The 21957-nt window shown below is 41.6% G+C and overlaps 1 protein-coding gene across 2 annotated transcripts; it reads right to left on the bottom strand.

Moving 5' to 3' along the window:
* Positions 1 to 261: 261 nt before the first annotated feature.
* kdr (kinase insert domain receptor (a type III receptor tyrosine kinase)) lies at positions 262 to 20668 on the bottom strand. Of its 2 annotated transcripts, none has more exons than XM_075484694.1 (30): positions 20395 to 20668; positions 19338 to 19431; positions 19053 to 19255; positions 18132 to 18253; positions 16851 to 17019; positions 16472 to 16611; positions 15930 to 16113; positions 15478 to 15598; positions 14143 to 14309; positions 13891 to 14047; positions 12765 to 12885; positions 12548 to 12659; positions 12097 to 12447; positions 11862 to 12008; positions 11645 to 11770; positions 8219 to 8325; positions 7662 to 7797; positions 5206 to 5310; positions 5001 to 5114; positions 4723 to 4811; positions 4343 to 4490; positions 4151 to 4242; positions 3920 to 4042; positions 3720 to 3831; positions 3536 to 3635; positions 3134 to 3239; positions 2702 to 2838; positions 2518 to 2602; positions 1121 to 1206; positions 262 to 1015 (listed from the first exon to the last, which is right to left on the bottom strand). In XM_075484694.1, the coding sequence occupies exons 1-30, from the start codon at positions 20459 to 20461 to the stop codon at positions 799 to 801; spliced, it is 4038 nt and encodes a 1345-aa protein (XP_075340809.1). In that variant the 5' UTR covers positions 20462 to 20668; the 3' UTR covers positions 262 to 798. The 2 variants fall into 2 exon arrangements, with proteins under 2 accessions (XP_075340809.1, XP_075340810.1); XM_075484695.1 differs by having other exon boundaries at positions 16851 to 17016.
* Positions 20669 to 21957: the final 1289 nt, after the last annotated feature.

Below are 21957 nucleotides of genomic sequence, written 5' to 3'. Positions count from 1 at the left end.
CTATTATGGGCACCATGCACTAAAGAAAATACCCAAGTTTGAAAGGGCATTGTTTCCAATAACGCACACAGAATCACACACACACACATAAAGTAAATGACGAAGGCTGAGAAGCATTGTTTTCTTTGTGTAAAACACACAAAGAGGAAGTGAGACAGCTACGATGAAACAAATACACTCATAGATTATTATGAACAGTTACAGAAATTTTTCATGTCAAACAAAAGATGTTGAATGAAAAAGATTCACAGAGAAACTGGCTAATTATGTGAGTATTTTAATTTTTATAAAACTAGTTACATTAATTGCAGGTTAAGTAACAAATTTTCAATAAAATACTGTAACTACTGCGAATAAAAGAACTGTACAAGGGGACTCCAGAAACTGTGATTAGAGAAAATGCCTTCCGAGCAGCCATTCGGTGTGCCAATACATACAAAGATGCATAATAAAAAGAAAGAAAAAACATTTACTGGTTCAATTTATCTAAAAATTCCAGATGCCGTTTCCTGCAGAAGAGGAAGTGGATTGTGCCTCAGGAAGGGGGCGTGTCCTCCCTTTTGGGCTCCTCAGACATGAAACCATTCCTCCGGCTGTCCAAAGAGAGCTGCTACACAAACTTATCATACAACCTTCATTTTTTTCCTGCTCACTTATTAAATTCTCTCCTGTGAAAATGTCCAAACACCACAGCCTTTCCTATTGCATGTGTTTTCATTTGTCCTGGAGTCTAATACCAGTGGAAAACTAAACAAATACTGTACAGTGAGAAGACTCGGGGGTCAAGCTGATGTGGGGTCAGACGGGCGGAGTGCTGTATCGGATCTCCGTTTTGAACTTTTCAGGCGTCTTGGGCAGTGGAGGCTTCTTCAGCATAGTGTGCTTCATGATCACCTCCTCGTTGGCATAGATCGGGGTGTCTGTGTCATCCGAGTGGTACCCCGACTGATATCCGCTTGTCTGATTGGATGACTCTGAACCAAGAGACTCTTTGCTCTTGCAGCGCAGCAGTTGGCTGGCAGATCAAATCAGATGGTTGGAGAAAGATTAATTTTTTTTAAAAAAGCTTCCTATAAAGTTTTACATGAGTAATAATGCGTGTTATATGCTTTTTGCTTACCTGAAGTTAGGCGTGGTTGGTATCTGTTGATCTAAACGCTTTACCTCCTCTGAAGAGAAGCCCATCCCACTGTCGGTGTGCCCCTCCTGCAGAAGTACCAACAAATCAAATAAACATGGTTGCTGCTCTAAAGTAGGGTTTTGTTAATATTTTTCATTATCTACCTTATTAGTTGTCTGTGGAGAGATACCCACTGCAGTCTTTTTAACCGAAATATTTGTGCTTTACAGTGGCTTATAGTATTTAACTACAGTTCCTGGCAAAGGTATTCACCCTCTTTTTGGGTCTCGTACTTTGCTGTAATGCAACTAAACATTTAAATGGAAAGGTCTGGGGATTTTATGTTTATGACCTACACAAAGAAGTCCAAATCGGTGAAGTGAAATTGATAGAAAAAGGTGTTTTTAAAAACATATATGATAAAAATCAAAAATTTGCGCCAGCATATGCATTGACCCCCACAAAGTTTATACTCCAAAGACAACCCCCATTTCTATCAATACTCAACTATAAGTCATTTGTATCCTACTGCAAAATGTAGTATCATGTAATATCAACCATATCATCTCATTAAAGTGAAGGCGTCTTGTGCACTTAAACGACCATGTATAGGTTTCTAGGTGTTTTATAGATCAAATTATTGTAAAGTACTAGGGATATGTATCTCTCCCATATAAGATGATTCAATACGTTTTTCGATGCATTAAGTGCAATTATATGTGCGATTTGAAGACGATACATCCATAAACAGGAAGATTTGGTTTGAATGGTTGTGAATCTATTTGATGCAGTCTGATACAGCTCTTAACATTTCTTTCCATTATAAATTGTGTCTGATATATTTGTTTATACCTGTCAAGTAACGAGCATGAGTGAAAGATTTCACCGCAAGATGTGGGCTAGACACTGTAGTAATGGTGCAGGCTCACTTTTTTCAGACATTTTTTCTGAAAAACACTGAAACCTTGCTTTGACCCTATGTGGGATCAGCGGCAAACTGGAGATTAATGGTAGAATCGGGCAATCGACAGATTTTTTTTTCAGATCAACAAAGCGCTGTGAAAAGGGGCGGCTGCTGTTGACCCTTGTTAGAGCTAAAAACGTACTCGTAGTTGTCTGCGCGGGATGCAGACTGGTCTGAACTTTACTGTTTTGGCTACACACAGATAGTTTGGAGCTAGGCAAAATGGGTCATATTGTATTGGTGATCCCACAAAGTTAGCAGGAATCCAGCTACCTTGCAGGGTAAGCACTGCATCAAAATCAACATGTTCCTGATATTTTCGAAATTCCATGCAATGGGAGAGTTGCATCTTGACACAAATTAATGTTTTTCTCAACAGTAAGCAAAAAAAACGAAGTGTGTATTTTTGTATTCTAAATGACGTGGGGCTCACCATGACACTGCTGTGCGCCACAGGGATGTCTTCAAATGTCTTCACACTGAGGGGCCGGCTGCACCTTTCACTCTGCAGGGAGAGTCTGTGCACAGAAAACAGGTCAATTAATCACCACTGAGGGATTTAACATTTAGAAATGACAGCTAAAGTGAACAGGGGCATGTAAGAGAGTCATGCTGACCCAAGGGACTGCGGGCTGTCATAGTGACTTTCCAGGATTTCACCACTTTGAGGCCTGTTGTAAGGGCCCATAGTGTCAACAGGCACTAAGCATCCTCCTGCTTCAACTGCTGTCAGGGGGATGTATTCCTTCCCATCCTGGAGAGCAAGAAGACTTTAGTGACTTCACCTTAAATACACAATAGATCAGGTAATAACATGTGCTGTATTAAGGGTCTTTTTTTTCTGCTTCAGGCTTTGATAATGACTTCCTAGAGCTTTGCTATCAGCTTTGCTTTACTTGAGTATTAAAACTGCAGACATCTATAACAATAGCACAAGAAAAAACAGGTACTAAGGAATACTGCCAAACTGAACTGTTGAACTGAACTGAGATTGAAATATCTAAAGTTACTTTTGGACCCAGAGGGCTTTTGTTTTGACTGGAGCAGACCTGTTGGGCACTGGCCTGCAGCAGATTTCCCAGATGTTCGACCAGTTCTGCAAATGTGGGCCTGTCTGTAGGACGATCCAACCAGCAGTCCAGCATGGTCTGGTATCTGTAAACACAGGTTATTTGGATATCACTGAAGGAATTATGCAATGTTTTCCAGTAGGTTCACTGTCAGGCGTGTAGAGTACATGTTATTTGTAATGGCTATGTAGGACTGTATGAACATTGGGAACTATGGGCAATTTCTTAATGTGATTACTTTCTGCTTCGAGTGGGAAGGCTTTATGTGTGCAGCATAAAAACCCAAGACAAGTGTCCCCAAGGGGACTACAAAGTATATTATTTCATATTGTATCATAACGTGCATTGCTGTGAACGATTATTTCCAATTTTTCTACTAACATCTCAGTGGTGGCATATTCTGGAGGTCTCATCCTGGTGCCTTCCTTAAGCCTCCTGCAGAAGGACTCATCGATGCAGACACCTGGATAAGGAGAGGCCCCTGTACGAGATATGAGACAGATGATGTTTCTGGTATACAGTGGTAATTATCCATGTAGCCAATAGTAATAACTGTTGGGTTTACCCAATGAAAAGATCTCCCAGAGAAGGACCCCGAAGGACCAAACATCACTTTGTGTGGTGTAAACCCGGTCAAATATGGTCTCAGGAGCCATCCACTTCAGAGGGAGACGTGCCTGTTGTAATAATGAAAAGTTCAATTTCATTGCATCACTGACCTTAATTTTACAACTGACTGTCTGTACATCAGTTTAAAGGACTCACATCTCCCTTGCGGACATAGTCAGGGTCTTTATAGACATCTCTAGCAAGGCCAAAGTCACAAATCTTTACTACGTTGTTCTCTGAGAGCAGGATGTTTCTGGCTGCTAGATCTCTGTGGATGCACTATGGAGCAAAAGGAAGAATTGACATTTAAAGCATCAGAATGAAAGTACTGTTCCCAATTTGCTTGCATACAAGAAGATGCAGATATTCAGACATTCATGATCTCACCTTGCGAGAGGACAGAAACTCCATTCCTTTGGCAACCTGGAAGCTGTAGCTTATCAGGTCCTCCATAGTAAGATGGTCGTCAACTGAGCTTTCTGCAATCACAAGAAACATTCACAGTCAGAAATGTGAGGCCTGAAATGGATTATTATTGCCATGAAGTGTGTGCAAAGTGTGTCGAAGCTGTCTAAGCACCTTCGTGAGAGTCCATGTTGCTGCCTGAAGCCTTATCTTCGGCTGTTCCAGTGCAGATGTCCAGCTGGGCAATCTTCCCTAGACCCAGATCCCCTTCATCGACATCCTCTTCTGCAGATGCCCACCTCTGGCTATCCACACGCTTTCTCTGTTCACAGTATAACAAAAGCAGAAACTAAATAAAAGCAAAGAAAAAAGTTTGAATGCTAACGTCAATTAGATTACAATCTGAGTGTTATTTCTCCTGGCTTTATCATGGCCCATGTTAGGTTCAATCTGTGGGCAAGTACAGTGTTTGAGCATCTAGGCAGCGTGTAACCACATTAAAGGGCTGGCTATGGCTAAGGCTGCAAGTGGCCTGTGAGTTACACATCACGTGCCTTGTAGGGGCTGTACTCTCCACGCTTGCTCTTCAGGTAGCTGGAAAGGTTTCCATGTTTACAGTATTCAACAATCACCATCAGTGGACCTGCAGTGAGAAAGTGGAGCAAAGAGATTATCCATCAAAGTCGAAGAGGAGCTAATCATAACTTGGGAGGGCGTGTGGGGGCTGATTAAATGAGAAATGTCTAAAGAAATGCATTGTTAGACGCATATATAAATATACAGTCGATTGAAATAATAAAGTTTTTAAATACTTCCTCGTGTGATGACTCACCCCCGGGCTTCGTGCAGGCTCCCAGCAGGTTGACAACGTTCAGGTGATGTCCAATGTGGATGAGAATTTTCAGCTCTGACATCAAGGCACGATACTCACTAGACGTGGCTCCCTCTGGAACACAGTGAGCCAGCGTGTCTGAGCATTTGCTGGTTTTCATTGTGCGTGCTGCTCGTGTGAAAGAAAGAAAGGACAAAATACTCACCCTTCAGCATCTTGACTGCAACAGTGGTGCATGTGGTGGCTTTCTCAATGCCGAAGGCGGCCGCTTCTACCACCTGACCAAACGCCCCTCGACCCAGGGGTTCCCCTTTGACACAAAGCATTTGTCATTATGATAAACTTGCAAATATACTGTCAGCTCCGATCAGCACCGCCTGTCATCATTCCGAGTTGTGCATTGACTTTATTTCAAATGACGGAAATCTAAAACATTCTTCTCGACATTTTAAGCAGGATTAAAGTTTTATGTTTAATAGTTCTTTATGTAATATTCTAGAGTGAAAAAAAAGAGTACCGTTCTAAAGTCTGGAAACTCCATGAGGTTTTAGGTGTAAAAAATAAAACATTTTAAGATCTTAGTCATTAAGTAGCTGGCTGGTTGAAGGGCTTGTCCAAATAAAATCAGAAGCAAAGGGTTCCTCCAATTGAACTAACTGATGAAAGAAAAGGCTAAAAACAGGATGGCAAAGATCTATTCCCTCGTTTCTTGAGTTCGAAAAGTAATTACGAAATGGCTGTTAAAAATAAAGGGTGGAGGTCAAGTCCCCGTTTGACTATGAAAGACGTTCAGTAAAATTAAACAGACGAGGACTCTGGAGCTGTGGTCTACTGTTCCACAATGCAAAAATGACAAACAAACATGACCCTCCTGAAAGAGTCATCAGCAGAAAAAAAATTCCTGTGAAGTTAAAATGAAACTTTCAGGCTGCACTGTGGAAAGGTGAGTTGGGTTTGATTTTAAGATCAATCTGGAAGCAAACATCACACTGTCTATAAAAAAAACTTCAAATTTATTTTACAACGGATAATGAAGTGCAACACAACTCAAAAATCATGCTTAAAATATTAAATTAATATGTCGTCTTTAAAGGAAAACGTCGGAAAATTTCAATTTTTCTATTTTCCCTGACACCTGTCCCCCAAAATCGATTTCTCACACTGTTTTACATTATTCAACCCATAACCTTGCGCTCCCAGATTTTTTCACTTCTGGCCATGGGCGCAGCCATGTTCAGCCACATCTGGGCATATTTTACGTCAGAAATGCAATTCTACTTGTGCAGCGGAAATAAAATTCTACTTGTGTGGCGGGAGTGTGCTCTAACAAAGTGTAGAGTGTAACTTGGAAATACACAATGATTGAATACTACCTGTATATAGTAGAATTAGAAATTATTTTTATTTCAACATGTATGTTCACATATATCTGTAGTGATAGTCTACAACTGCCTCGTCGGCGTGAAGGAAACCCTTGTAGGTCCCGTCCTGCGACTCATATTTATCCCTGATCGCCCACACCGCACAGGAGGGAATCACTCTTCGGAAGCGCTTCCCAAGTCTCCCATGGAGAAAGTAGGTCACCTGCCGGTAGGCCTGGAAACAGTACACAAGGTTGGGTATGGGGTCCGGAAACGCCTCACGGCTCGTGGATACAACCGGTGAGTCCTTAGCATTTGGCTGCTGCGACAGCCACTTGTCCATCCTTATTTTTAGCCTTATCCGACCATCTCGGCTGATGGCTATAAGCTAACATAACTTGGATCGAGAGGCTGATCATGATCTGACTCGGACTCAGGCGAAACTTCGCATTCTATCTCCGGGTCCGAGTCAGACCAAGACAGTTTGTAAGTGTCTTCCATTGCTGTAGAAAAAATGTTTGCATTTCTGACGTCATGTTGAGTGAACATGGCGGCGCTAGGGAGGGAGAGCCAGAGCGGTATAACTTGAATTTCAAACATTCGCGAATGTTACTCTCTCGGGCTGACAAATGTAAACACGGTGAGAAATCGATTTTGGGGAACATGTACCAGGGAAAATAGTAAATTTGAAACTTTCCGGCGTTTTCCTTTAACTTTCGTCTTTTACTCCCTTAACTACTGAAAGTTGAAAAAATGTTTGCGAGGAGTTTTTTAATGTCTCAGTGTATAAACTGGGGGTGTTTCTTACATTTGATTTAGGCTACGGCTACACGGAAACGAAACGAGTTTTTTTTTTTAAAACGGGTACGAAAATTCTTGCAACCACACGGCAACGCTGCGGTAAAGACTCAGGTCCAGACGAAAACGGATGAAAACGATGAAACGATGTAGTACACACGCCACTGTGTCACGCCACGCTGTGAGACAATAGAGAAGTCTCACAGCGTCAACGTTTGACTGACGCAAAAACGTTTTCGCTGTAATAATGGAAACGAAAGGACCTCGTTTTCAAACTTTCCCACTCTGGAACCCGTTCTCAAAAACTATCGTTTTGGGGTAGTGGGAACGCCGGCTCCGTGTGGCCGCGACAGCGAAACGATAAGAAAAAGTATCGTTTACAGTGAAAAACGTTTTCGTGTAGCCGCAGCCTAAAAGTCACCTCGGATCTAGACACCAACTTTCACTTTGGAACACCTTACTGTGACAGTGTTCCCTAGACTGAATCCCAATTATGTCTCACCAAGCTTCAGCCTTTCCCGAGGGAACTCCCACTTGTTAGCATCATACGTGAGCCTCTCGCACTGCTCGTCCATGGGCATGTCCTCAGAGTCCAGGATCATGGACAGATAGCCTGTCTTCAGATCTCCTCCGTTTGGCTGAAACAGCGATGGGCGAGAAACATCAAAGACAAGCACAGATATGAAATAAGAATTAATGAGCCGCTGTTCATCTCGGCTTTCCTTTTTCACCACAATAAACTGTACAATAGATTTCCAGTGACTGTGCTACCCCTGAAATAAAAGGGGCCCAGTCTGTGTTGCAGGCTTACGTGACTTATGGGAGCTGAGAGTGGACTCGCTGTTCCTGGATACAAAGGACAGCGGCCACTGAGAGCCACAGCAGTCACTTCTAATTAATCATACACCCCCCAAGTGTGTGTGCCTGCGGATATGTGTGTATTCTACTGTTTTGGTTTGATCTTTTTTTTTTGTCTTTTTAATTATTGCTGGGAAAAACCATGGAAGGAAGAGTGTGGCAAAAGAAGAATAAGAATGATGACAATGAGGAAGTACTTACTCTCTTTCTTCCACGGATAACAAAGACGATCAGCAACCAGAAAAACATGGCTATAACCACTGATCCAATAGGAACAATCAGCTCCACATTAGTCTTCTCATCTGCACCTAGAATAAACACAAAAATATATAGACTTTTAGGAAGAATTTAAAGATGACTTAGTAAAGAAAAAAAGTACCAAAAACACATCTAATACCACACCCCATCTACAGGGAAAGTCTCAACAGAAAGTTGCTTAAAATTTCAGAAACGTACTGTGCAGTGTTGCATAAAATACAGTCAGGTTTGTCATTGTCTTTGCCTAGTACACATGAGTGTGTGTGAATTTGGATTGGAGGAAGGAGACTGTTGGAATCTGGACTGTAAGCAAACTGATATTCTATCTAGTCATAACAAAAGGGCAGGAGTCAGTGTGAATAACTAGGGCCAAAAACAACTTGAAAAGAGCCAAAGTAGTGTGTCACTGCATGCTGTAATGGTCCGTTTCTCCTCACTACAGCTCAGTGCAGGGACTGTATTAAAAAGGTTTGGGGGGCCGGGGGGGGTAAAGCAGGGTCAGAAAAAATTCGAGTTGTCAATACATTTCGTGAGAGAAGGAGAGTCTAGGAAGATATCTGAAGACTTTTTCCTAATTATGGAATAATTCTTACTTTGTATACTGTAAAGAAACTTAACTGTCACTCCTGCAACTGACTGGACGGACATACACTGCCACAACAGAAGTCCTATCAGAACATTACACAATGAAAAGGAAAAATATATATATATATACATCATCCAGGTCCACTGGAAGGCAGGGTTACCATGTGTTAGTTATTTTGTGGCTTTGCTATCAGCTCCTATAATTAGTCTCTATTTTCTCACATTTGCAGAAGGTGTAGAGTTTCATGATATTGGGGTGACTGTTTTAAGTTTCTATTCTTTGTCCAGATGGGGGTTGAATGAAAATGGTAAAGCGTTGCTGTCCTCTAATTCATTCAGATTCAGCTGCATCTCTCTATGCAAATATGTTCATAAAGTCAAATAGCTTCAAACTGCTAACAAGGAATTTGCTTGTTGGCTGATGCGTCCTCTCCCCCTTCCGTGATAGCAGAGCTGGCGCCTGAGCAGAGCTGTGAGCTCCTGTAACTGGGTCCATACTCTGCTGGCGGGGACAGGGTCACGTAGGCCTTGCTTCTTGCAAAAGCATTTGTTTGTTTTTCGGTGTGCCTCTGTGTTTTGGACAGATATAAGTAGAGGAGAGCAGAGGCTGGAGCTGGGGCAGGGCTGGCCTCTCCCTTTGTCCAGCAGTCTCCTTATTGTTTTGGATTGAGAAACTCACAGGAGGATGTGCGTGAACAAGGCCAACTTCCTGTCATACGGAAGCAAAGTTATTCTTACCCCATGTCTTTGATATCAAAAATGTCATAAGCGTGACATTAGCTGGTGAAACCTTGATACCAGATATAAATACATACGTTATCTGTGAGTGTTGTTAGAATTTCAAAAGGATTAAGGCTGAAATCTCTCTCTCATTAACTATGGCAGACATATTTCCTTCTGTCAACAATGGATGCATCACTGAACTGGCCAGCTGGGCATAGGCTTGGCTGCCAAATGGGGCAAGGGAGCCTCTAACCCAGAGCCTTTGTACCAAGACACACATGACAATGACAGTGGAGAGAAAATACGAAGAGACAACAAAAATACACAAAACATGCACTGGGACGTACCTAAAGACTGTTTTTTAATCCGTTTTGAATGTCTTCAGAAATAATTGATCAATTTTCCAAAAGATAGCTCCGAAGATAGAATATAGATAGTCTAAAGTGGTTGTGTATCCTTAGCTGAAAAAAGGGCCTACATATACTGCATAAAAACACACACAAATAAAATGTACCCAGGCGATCAGTTTTGGACATCCTTATTGCAAGAAAGGCTCAGAAGAGCAACATTTAAAAAGCAAAAAGAAAAGAATAAATCAGAGTTAAGTCATAGTCTGTCGGGGATATGCTGTACGGACAGAACCGAATTTGAGCTTCAAGTGAATGCAGTGCATCCGTTTGTTTTACAGGTGATAAACTAATGCGCATACTGTAGAGGAAAGAAAATGTTTTCTATGGTTAAAAATGGAGGAGGTTCTATCATGCTTCGGGACTGCTTTGCTCCCACTGTTACTACAGACTGAGATGCATCAAAGTGTTGAAATCAGAAGACTGCCGATGTAGAGAGGGAAATGCAACAAATGTCTATATGGGCGATTTGTTCTCACGCTTAAAAGCAACTTTGTAAAGTATCAGACTTTCAAGCGGTAGTGGGGAAATATGACTCAAATGAGTCTTTCCACATTGATTACATGCAACACTTTTAATCATTTCAATTATACATGTGGATGGGAGTTCAAGGCCAACATATGGTAACTGTTAACTAATTTTGATAACTTAACACTTTACTAAAACACTTCTGTCACCTTCTGTTTGGGGTTTAGACACTAATATCCCTCGGTTGGAGATAGAAATCAAAACCACTTGGTCAGGGTAAGAAATGTATCATGTTTTTTTTTGCGCTATAACAAATTTTTTGCTCTGCAACAACTACCTTTATGGATGCTTATTTTAACACTTAAAGGGATAATTCACCTCTTTTGACATGAAGCTGTATGATATCCCATATTAGCAATATCATTTATGAACATTGACTTACCCCCTGCTGCGTACTGTGAGCCGAGTTCCAGCCTCGTTTTGGCATTGATGAAGGTAGTCCGGCTAGTTTGCTAGGGTCCCGAAAATAAAGCGTCTTGCTTCTTAAAACAATATGCATTCAAAAGAGTAATACATTTGCATCACAAAATCGTCCCTCCAGAAAAAGTCAGACCTCACAATCGCTTGGCGCTATTTTTGCCTCCCTTCATATCACTCCGTTCAGCCACCTAGCGACAGCTGCACCTTTTACGGTGTTTACTGCTCGGAAGCAGGGGACTGCTCGGTCTGCACTTCGGTCTGTACAGTTTACACAGCACGCAGTGATAAGAAGGCAAAACAAGGCTGGAACTCGGCTCACAGGACGAAGCAGGGGGTAAGAAAATGTTCATAAATGATATTGCTAATATGGGATGTCATACAGCTTCATGTCAAAAGAGGCAAACTATCCCTTTAATATGTAGTTGCTCTCATGACCACTAGAGGTCTTGTGGTCTTCAACTGTTATCAAAGATGGTTTAGGTCATATGGGCTCCAAGGAGGAGGAGAGAACTGTCTTACGGAATTTATCTATGAAGATTCTGTGTTTAATTCAGGTTTTTTTTAAGTAATGCCCGCCAGCACCGAACACGGACAGACCACAAAAGAGACGCAAACAAATATTACTTGTTGCTTTTCACTCCATCCATGCAAGGTTCAAACATGAGGTGCCACCTGTGCTGTGGTAACAGTTCAGGCAGGGACTGACCTTCAACAGCCAGATAGGCCTGTGAGGTGTCGCAACCACGGCTGTTACATGCAGTGCAGGTGTACAGACCGCTATCCTCCTTCTTCACACGCTGAATTGTCAGGTTCTGCTGGTCCAGAAACACACCTGAAAGCAAGCAATCCACAGGTTTTCTTTGAGACCTTTATTAACTAATGTAGTGTGTGAGTACTCGAGTGTGAAGTTGTGCCTGTCCCACCTGAGCCCTCCACCACGGTGTGGTTGTTTTTGGTCCACACCACCTTTGGGTTTGGCGTCCCGACAGCCTCACAGTGGAGAGTGATGGTCGCACTCGTGTTCACTCTTTGGTCAGTGAAATTATTACGGATCCTTGCGCCCTCGAGATCTTAAGTCAGAAGCAGAAGGATTCACGTAATACGCTCAAAAACATGAACCAGTTAAAGTTGTGAGGAAAAGTTAAATGGTACACTAACCTCTGAGTGACAAACGGCGAAGCAGGCAGGTTTTCTCCCTCGTCTTCAGGTTCTCCACCTGGCACGCATAGAGGCCCTCGTCATGACGGGATGCGTTGGGCAGCGTCAGCTCCAGAGTAACATTGGTGCCCTCCTGGATGAAGAGCACAGCTTTCGACAGTGGCCTGGGCTGCAGGATAAGGGAGCGACAAGGCAGTAGCGTGGCAGCTGCAACCTGGACTGACTCAGACACGTTGGCCACAAGGAACCAGGCAAGGTTATCGTAGAATAGCCTGTCCGCTGTACAACGCAGAACCACAGAGTCCTCCTCCAAGGGCTTATCGGATGGAGACATACTCACCTCAAGGCTGCCTAACAAAGCACATATTGAAGCAAAAATGAGAAAAGACAGAATGACCACTGAAACTGAGCTCATGATCACAGACTTAGTCGCATAAAACAAGAAGCTTACGTGTCACACGGAAAAAGATGATTCGTGAGTCCTCTCCTGCTTTGTTGGCAGCCCTGCATCTGTAGAGAGCGTGGGCTTTGGCTTTCTGAATCTTCAAAGCACTTGCTATTTTCTAGACAAATGAATGGATTCTGTTAGTTATTACACTCGAGCTTTCAGTTCACTCCACATTTACCCAGCAGATGGACAGCAGGGTTGTAATCGAGGAATAATCTACCCTTTGATCGTGATCTGCTTCAGTGGTGATTTGCTCTTCGTGGTTGGGACCAGTGCTGTTGCTGATATCTCTCCAACCTGTGCACTTCTCGAGCTGCATCTCAGGCCTGATTGGTCCTGACCTGGTGGACAACACGAACAGCAGCCAAGTCAGGCTAAAATATCACAACATTATTGTTCTCTGAGTCATTACATTAGATCAAACTCTAAATGTTACACAAATGGAGGACCATGTCCTTCAGAATGGAAACAATGTACCTTTTCCATATTTTTTCATTGACAAAAACTGTAAAGTCTCTGTTTTTTCTGCAATAATTTCAGTTGAGGCAAACACAAAATCACAGTAACAGTTATCATACAGCAAAAGCGACGTGTTTTTTTTTTGTTTTTCTTCTAAATGAGAGTCATTTGATGTGGGAATGACTTTTGCAATCAAAAGTCAGATGTTAGTGGGCTTTTTGACCACTAAGATCTGGACTTAAGAGATGGAAAACTTTTGGGTATTTCGTCAAACACTGGTCAGATGATAACAGGGGAACAAAAGTACACAAATAGGGACAAATCTATTTCAGAAACAAGCCCTTTTTTGAAAGAGCACGCCAGGAACAACAGGAAATGGGGATCAGGACTGAGGAAACACTCAGATATGTAGGGAGAAGATAAGAAACCTGCTGCAGGTCTTCGCTGGTCTAAGCAGTAACTCAAAGACACGCAACTCTCCTCCTTTCTATCAACACTTGTCAGACCACTGCAGGAGGCTGTTGTGTAAGTGCCAGAATGTACAGGCTGCGTGTTGCGTGGACACCCAGAGCGTACAAAGATTGTACGACAAGTTTGTGATTGTGCTGGGTTAGTGAGCACATTCTGAGTGAATAAGTTGTGTCTTTCTAAAAATGGACATTGTCACGAGAATGAAATCATATCCGCTGATCTGCATCAGGGTCAGAGTGCGCTCTCATTGTCTCTTCTCTTGTTTTTGTCAACATCCCAAAAGCAGCTTTTCCTCTTCTAAATAAAAAACCTGTTGACAATAAGTGGCTGAGAGACATGTGACCACTGGTGAATAAAAGGAACGCTCAGTTTTCTCCACACACACATGCACACACTGCTGGAGGAAGGTGACCTACAGGAAGGCCTCCGGGCAGTCCTCTTTGGACATCCACTGCCACTGGATGTGCACAGGTGTGGGAAATCCTTGGGCGGTGCACCTCAGGGTGGGGCTCCTGCCATACGAGTAGACGTCAGTGTCCACACCCGTCTCTTTCTCAATAATACGCGGACGAACTGTGGAAGAAGACGCAGGATAGTCACCAAAGTCTCCTGACAAACAATGTTTGCCGGCTCAAGAAGAAATGAAAAAGTCTACAGAGATTACATACCATTCACCAACAGCTGGAAAGTGCGTCTCTGTTCCTCTTCAGAGATCTTATTGCTCAGGATCACTGTATAGTTCCCCTCATCCATCTCTCTGACTCCATGGATGGTGAGAGCATCCCTTTCCTGTTTTATTCTATAGTCCTTCTTCAGTGCTTGACCATTTTTTAACCTGGGCAGCCAGAGGAGAGTGATGCTAAAAATCATCTGTAGCGTACAATATTGCAGTTTTTTGCATCTTTTATAAGCTGTTGTACATAGCTTTATATTAGTTCGATACAGTTCTGTGCAAAAGTACAAGGAGATAGACTTGATCAAAAATCAAAGTGATCTTGAGCAATTGTTCTCCACCCTTTTCAGATGAATGTTTTTTCCTTTTTTTAGCAGCTTAACACTGCCTATGAATTATTCAAGCATAAGAAGGCCCCTGACTCAAAGCTGAACAGGTTGTGTGTCTACACATAACAGACAACTTAGCAAAGAAACTGTTTAAAATTTGATACCTTTAGGCACTTTGTCACAATAGCGGCCTGATGCAAAGACACATATGATGACGATATGATTTATTTAGTGAAATCAATGAAAAATGCCAGAGATAACACAGTCTGACATAAAGAAAGCGGTATCTTTGCACAAACAAGGTGGTTCTCAAAACACGATTTGCATATCTCAGCAAACTGTCCAGTGTGTCTTTCAAAAAATATGAGGAAACTGGACCACTGAATGACAAAAGAAGACGTGGCAGTCCTAAAAAAAAACTATCTCCAGCAGATGGACATTATCTGAAAGTGATGTCCTTAAGAAATAGAAAATCATCCAGCAAAGACCTGACACAGGACCTGGGAGATCCATCTGGACCTTCAGCGGATCCATCTGCTGTTCACTGAAACCTCGTCAGGAATGGTCTCCGGAAGGGTGGCTGTCATGAAGCCATTTTTAGGGAAAGGAAACGGAGAAAAGGCTGAGGTATGCCAAATGGACTGGCAATCAGTGACAACTGAGTGACCCTTCTTATGGAGGAATGAATCCTCCCCAGAGCTCGAACCTCAACATTACTGACGCAGTGTAGGATCATCTTGTCAGAGAAGATAACAAAACAAGGCAGCCAACATCCAAAGAGTTTTGGAATGTCCATGCAAAAGCTATTCCTGAAGACTACTAAAAGAAATGACAAGAAATTCTTCAAGAGAGTTCACTAATGATTTTCAAGCTTGTTAGAAATGTACAACCTCTGTTTTTAACCTTTTATACTTTAGGCGTGGATCAAGACTTTTGCTCAGCACTGTAGAGATTAACAGCATGGCAAACAAGCAAAACACCTCATGTAAAACATCCATTACCATTTAAAGCTGGGCTCAGGGTAGGCTGTGTACTTCACAGGGATGACGGTGGGTGTTTGATCTCCCACATTCGCCTCCAAAACCTTAGTCCAGGGTTCTTCCATGTCAATAAAAGGCTTTTCTGGAAACACATTAAACAAAATGCCCTTAGCAACTCCGATGAACAATATTTCATCATCAACTCTTTTTCCTTTGTTTTTTTCTTTTTGCCACCCTGCCCTAACTGAGAGGAGTTTGCTTTGGGGTGCTCATGTCAGGCAAAGCCTGAACCCAACATACAAATCAATAAGTTTGCATGTTTTTTAGTGAAATTAACATAAAACTGGGTCCATATTTTAGCTTGATCAAATTGAATTAAAAAAATAAAAAACATAAATGATGATGACGTCACAAAGAGTTACATTTATTGGTTTTGGTTTGTGTGTTTTGGAACTGATTTTCAGTGCACCCACCATAAACTTTAAGACTTGCAGAGGCACTTTTCTCCATCTGCCCGCTGGAAGCTGTGCAGGTGAACACTCCGTTGTGATCCATCGTCACACTCTCCAAAATGAGTGTGTTGGACAGTTCCAGAGACTTCCACAGCTTCTTCTTGTGGGACAATGCGTGGGACGACCTCAAACTACTATCTGAGTTCTGACATGGGGAGACGCAAGACAAGTCTTTTAAAACAGATAAATAGCATATAATATATATATATATATATATATATATATATTTTTTTTTTTTTTTTTTTTTTTTTTTTTTTCTTATGTAAGCATTTAGAGCATCAAATATGCATCTGGTCATCGTTACACTTTGACCTGATGGTACAGAGAAAAGCTGAAGGATTCCTGAAAACAGGAAGTCATGAATACTTTGGAAGAACAAGACGAAGTGAGACACAGCACTTCTTGGTTCTGTCTGTCCTCAGCAGTGAGTCAAAAATCCTCACTCAAGGCTCTCATCATACATATACCAGAGCATTAAGAGCAGAAAAGGCTCGGGCACTGACCAGAGCCCCACCGGAGTGCGTCCAGTTGAATTCGATGCCCACATTGAGCTCGGTGCAGGCAGTGCAGCTGAGCACCAGCCGTTCCCCCACAGACAGCGTCTGTTGTGAGAGGGTCAGGGTGAGGTTATAAATCTTGTATCCTGCGGAAAAGGGAGAGAAGGCACGGCAGTCAGTGGACAGCCTATTGTTCTACTGAGACTACGCACACCCGGACCCACTCCCTCCTTCACCAAGTCTCCCGTTTACATGCAACCTCACTCACCCTCTAAGACAAATTTTGAACTTTTCTACCAGACTCAAAACACACACTCGTAGATCCAAACAATAACTTTGACTCCTACAGCTAATGTGTTGCACTGACTGTCATCTTTCCACTTACCAACAACGGCAACAATGTAGAGAGGGGACTTGAATGTCTCATTTCCAAGGCGAGTCTGGCAGGACACGACACCAGCATAGCTGATCAGATGACTGGGTACAGTGAAACCCATCCTGGCATCCCACAAAGACTCCTTCCCATCAGGATGGAGCTCCCTGATTGGATACTTCTGACAGACACAGAAATTTATTCATTTTGATCCCCCCCAACAAAAAGAAAAAAGAAAAGAAAAGAAAAGCAACAGCACACTTTACATGTTAGCAAGCTTATCTGGGTTTTGCAAAATAAGATAGCATCAAGAAAGCGTTCTGTGTAGTAAAAAAAAAAAAAGCCTTTCTGAACTGATTTGCTGGTGCCAGACATTTCCTGCCAATGTGTTTGTCACCATTTTAGCTTGAAACCACATGAAACAAAAAGGCATTTTGTCACAGTGCCAAAGATTTAGAGGGTCACTCCACCAGTTTTACAAACAAAAGCCCCTCATTCCTGACAATGGTCTTGGAGACTAAAGATGTCTAAGAGAAAGCCTGCGTTACAAACTGGGGCTTGGAATTTGGAAAACATGGGAACTAACCATCAAGAGTCAAATGAAAATATGCTATTCAAATATTCAGGAAATACATCGGGAAATATCCTGATTTTTTTGTCTCTTTTTTGCTCTTTTTTTTAGAGCTTGACCTATACTGAGACTATCAAATTGCTCATCTCCAAATTTGACTTTGCTCGTGAAAAATGTGTCACTGATTATCTCTAAAAATCTTAGAGCCCTTTCATATAACATATGTCTTCAGTTTATATTGGCATACTACATAAGACCTTGCCTTAATAGATATTACCTAAATAGAACCCTTTACCTGTTAAAATCTGATAAAAATCTTTTTTTTTTTTTTATCTTGTAATTTATTAGTAAGATGTTTCCCAGCAAACAGAAAAAGGTCCCTGTGATGTACCCTATATGTCATTGTGTAGGGTTCACTTTTTGTTATGGGAACTTCAAAAAAAAAAATGTGTTCAAAATCAAAAAGTTTAAAGGTTAACCTCTGAACAAATAGCTTAGACCTCGATCCCAAACAAGGATCAAACCCAGTCCTCCCACACTTCAGTCCAATGGATAAATCACTGAAAAATACACCTACACTGACTAGACTGACTGGCTTCTAACTAGTCATTGTGGATAAATAGAGGACAGGGAACGTCCTTTGTTTGCTGGGTTTATTTATGTGTTTCCAGACATACCATCAGCTAAATCACTCTCAGAAAAGTGAAAGAACTCCTCCTTACAGTATTGAGCGTAACATTGAGATTCTCCACTGAACCGCGGCATGGTATCACCACTCGCTCTCCTTCACGAATGAACACCACTTCAAGTTCCTTGCCGGATGGCAAAAATGGCACCTTGTAATCTGAAACGGGTTCAAACACAGGTTCAAACAGCAGCTATTCTTCTCAGCATAAACAAGTAGAAAAAAAGAGTGACAGTACTGACAGGGCTTCTGCGAGGGGACGTCAGGGATAATGTGGCTAATGTGGAAATAATCAAGTCTGTGCCATTAGTGAAACGGATGATGACAGCTTCCCTGGTCTGAATAAAATATCTGAAAAGACTAAAGCAATTGATTTTTAGGCAGAAACATAACTGCAGTGTTATGTGCAGTGACTGTCTATTCATGTTTGACAAAATTACTGAGCTATACAGGGACCATCAAGACAACCGACTATTCTATGTAGCTTTTATCAATGTTTTATTGAATCTCTTAACGCTTTCCTTTATTCTTTGGTTAAACTGACTTTCTGTGAAGGACTACATGAGTTCTAACTGCATTGTACAAAGTCTGCTCCAAGATCATTGGAGCTCAACAAAGGAGCTCATTCTCTCTCTGGGGAAATCAGGTGATTAACTGTTATTAATCAACCCAACCACATCTTATCCAGTAAATTCACTTTGACGCCGTCTGTTCAAGGTCAATCTTTTTGACCTCTGGCAATGTTATAGTTTATCCGAGAAGTTCATTCTGTGTATGCTTAACTTTTGCCTCTGATGTGTGACTAATTGTTAATATTGTTGTGTGTGGACCACCTTTTTGCAAATGTATTGCCCTTTTTTTAGATCAACACTTTATTTCTGAGTCTGAATCTTAGTAGAAACATATAGCTTTATCTTTTAAACCAACCCAGAGAAAGATTAAAAGAAAAGCGTTATACCATTGACAAACACATAAACCGCTGCTGCAGTCTTGCCCTCTTCAACTCTCAGGTCTTTGTAAGAGCACTGATACTGTCCAGTTTCATTGACAGTTGCATTGGTGATCATTAGTGTCGTGCAGAAAAGTCCCGATCCACTGCAGTCACTGGTGGAGAAGTGAGTGCTTGTAGGAGGCGTCGACCACCTCAGGTGCTGCCGACCTCTGCCAGAAAGAACACATGGAGGATTATACGGGAAGCAGTGTATTACTGGGAAGGAAGGCAGTAAAGTCCATTTACTCATACCTGCATATTAGTTCAAGGTTGTCAGACTTGTTCATCCTATAGGTGCCATAGATGTTAATCGTTGGTGGATCAGGCATGAAGCGCAGTTCGATGGCTGGAGGAATCAACAGGATAAGTCAATCACAGCAAAGATTAACAGTCAGCATTGATGACATCGGCCTGTACGCCCCAACAAATAGTTAGTGTTCTGAGATCACACAGGTCAGGAGGTAGAAATTGAAAGTTCAATACAGACAAAGAAAATCTCAAATACAGGGTGTGTTTTCTAAACTGGGCCATTTTTCCACTGCTGCAGAAAATGGCGAAGCAATGTCAAAACAGGAAGCGGGGGAAGATGGGCCGGGTCGGGCTCAATAGACCAGCACAGTGTGGCCTAGGTGGGGTTCCTGTTTCTGAGGATACAGCCTGCCTGCCCACTCCCTGTGAGGCCCTAAAGCACAAATTGTATTGTATGGAGTATAGGAAAGAAAAAAAAATGACCTAATGTTAAACGAACTTCATACAAACTTTTGAACACCTGAATAAACATATCAAACCTTATCTTCATCCAAAAAATAAAAAGAAAGAAAAATAGGCAAAGATTTCCTTCCTTGTCTCAACATAAATTACTTGAGGATAAATAATTTTTAACATAATAAATCTTACAGCATCAAGCAAAGTAACAAAGTTTTGACCAGTTAAAGTGCTAGATTCTCATCCACCCCAAGAAACGTCAGCAAAAGCATCGGGGAGACAATTATTTGGTCCAAATTCTTTTTTTATCTGGACAGGAAGTCTTAAAGTCAAGAAGTCCCGTAACAGCCCAAAATCCGAGTCAGTATTACATTAAAACACAAAAGAAAATTTGACAATATATATCCGGAGAACTGCGAATTTTCTGGGCTGAACGACCAACGTGCCGAGTATGAAAAACTGTAAACTATTGCACCTGAGGAATCCATTAAAGTGACAAAGAAATACATAGTTTCAAATTATATATATCTATTCATTAACTACTGGTATTTCTCAGTTTAGTATTTAGAGAGAAGATCTGGTGAGCATTATGTCATTGTCTTACCAGCAACACAAGTCATTTGGAGAATAATGCCAAGCAGTAGACTGACGGAGACTGCCTGCGCCATCATCCGACAGAAGAAAAGTACGGAGTCTTCATCAAAGTCCAATTAAAAGGTTACAGAAGCAGTAGAAATTCTCCTACTGCCGCATTATTCATCCAGGTTTTATATTCCACTTCAGAGAAAGTTTGAAAGTCATGGAAGCAGCCAGCTGATGGGCATCTGTAGCGCGTAAAGTGCGTCTGTGGGTGTCCCTGTGGAGGTGCGGAGAAGGAGGAGGATGCAGGGACGCGCTCCAGTGAGCAGCCCGCGGGGGTGGAGCGTTTCCCTGTCACTGAAATGGCCGGACAGAGGACCCTTCTGGGGTTGTTTCTGGTTTTTGAAAGGACGAACGCTGAACTTTGACCTGAGGTTTTGAAGTAAACTCCTTGAGTTTCAGAGTTTATCCTGTACAGTATAGCAACAAAAAAAAAAAAAAGGCTAAGCTGGGAAACAAATGTATCCTGAATTCATACTTCATATTGAGCTATTTTGCCTGTTGATGAAATCTGATCAATTTAACGTACTAAAATACTTTATTTTCCTGGTAAGCTTTATGAGCTGTTTTACCTACTTAAACTGCAATAAACACCAAAACAATAGCATTTAGCAAAAAGTTGCTCAGTCTCAGTAGATAGGCTGAGCAACATAAGCCATGGAAAAGATTGTGTTGTGTTCTTTACCAACTACTTAAATGAATATTTTGATGGAATATTTTGTTGAAATGTATGTGCTTTTTGAATAGAGTAGTGGGAGTGAAGTTAAAGGTTGTTGGAAAAGTTTCAGGTCTAATAAAAGAGCCAAAACGAGCAGCTATTAAAGCCCTACAAATATGCAGGGAGCTGCAAGTGTAGTCAAATATAGCACAAGACAAACTATTTTTGATTAACCCCAGGATAAGTGCTTAAGTGAGCATTCCCAAAAGTTTCCATGAAGGTTCATTTGTCAAACATTAAGAAGACATTTAAAAAACATGAGAACATTTTACTAATACTCACAGGATTATTTTGTGAAACCTTCAGGGGTTTCAAAGACCTCTGAAGGTTATGATCGCAGAAAGGTGACACCAAGTTATCTTGTTGAATATATTATCTATACTTGCTGTATCCTGTCCATCCCACCAGCCATATCCCATCCCTATGGTGAGTTTAGAATATTCGATCAAACTAACGTGTTTGTGGATTTGCAAGAAAAGCCCAAGCTGGTGCTGGGAGAGCATGCAAACTCCCCATAGAAAGGTTCCATCTGAGTTTTGAACCAGGAAATTAATTGATGTGTGGCAGCCACTTCACCACTGTTCCAACCGTCCGTAAACCTGAAAATATGAAATAATTAAATGCTTGCTATGTGCCTTGGTTTGATCAACGATTAAAAATGCACTTCAAAACATAATCAAAAATGGTTCACCATGTGCAAAATAAGAAGAAAAGAAAAGAAAAAAGAAAGGTTTTGCTGTGACCGTCTCAGTCTCTGACAAACGATTGTTAGACGGATTGCTGAAATTTTGCAATTCAGAGTAGAGTTCT

Source organism: Odontesthes bonariensis, chromosome 15, assembly GCF_027942865.1.
Source record: "Odontesthes bonariensis isolate fOdoBon6 chromosome 15, fOdoBon6.hap1, whole genome shotgun sequence".
NCBI classification, from domain to species: domain Eukaryota; kingdom Metazoa; phylum Chordata; class Actinopteri; order Atheriniformes; family Atherinopsidae; genus Odontesthes; species Odontesthes bonariensis.
Note: the sequence above shows the minus strand (reverse complement) of the source record. Positions and strands in the feature narration are given on the sequence as shown.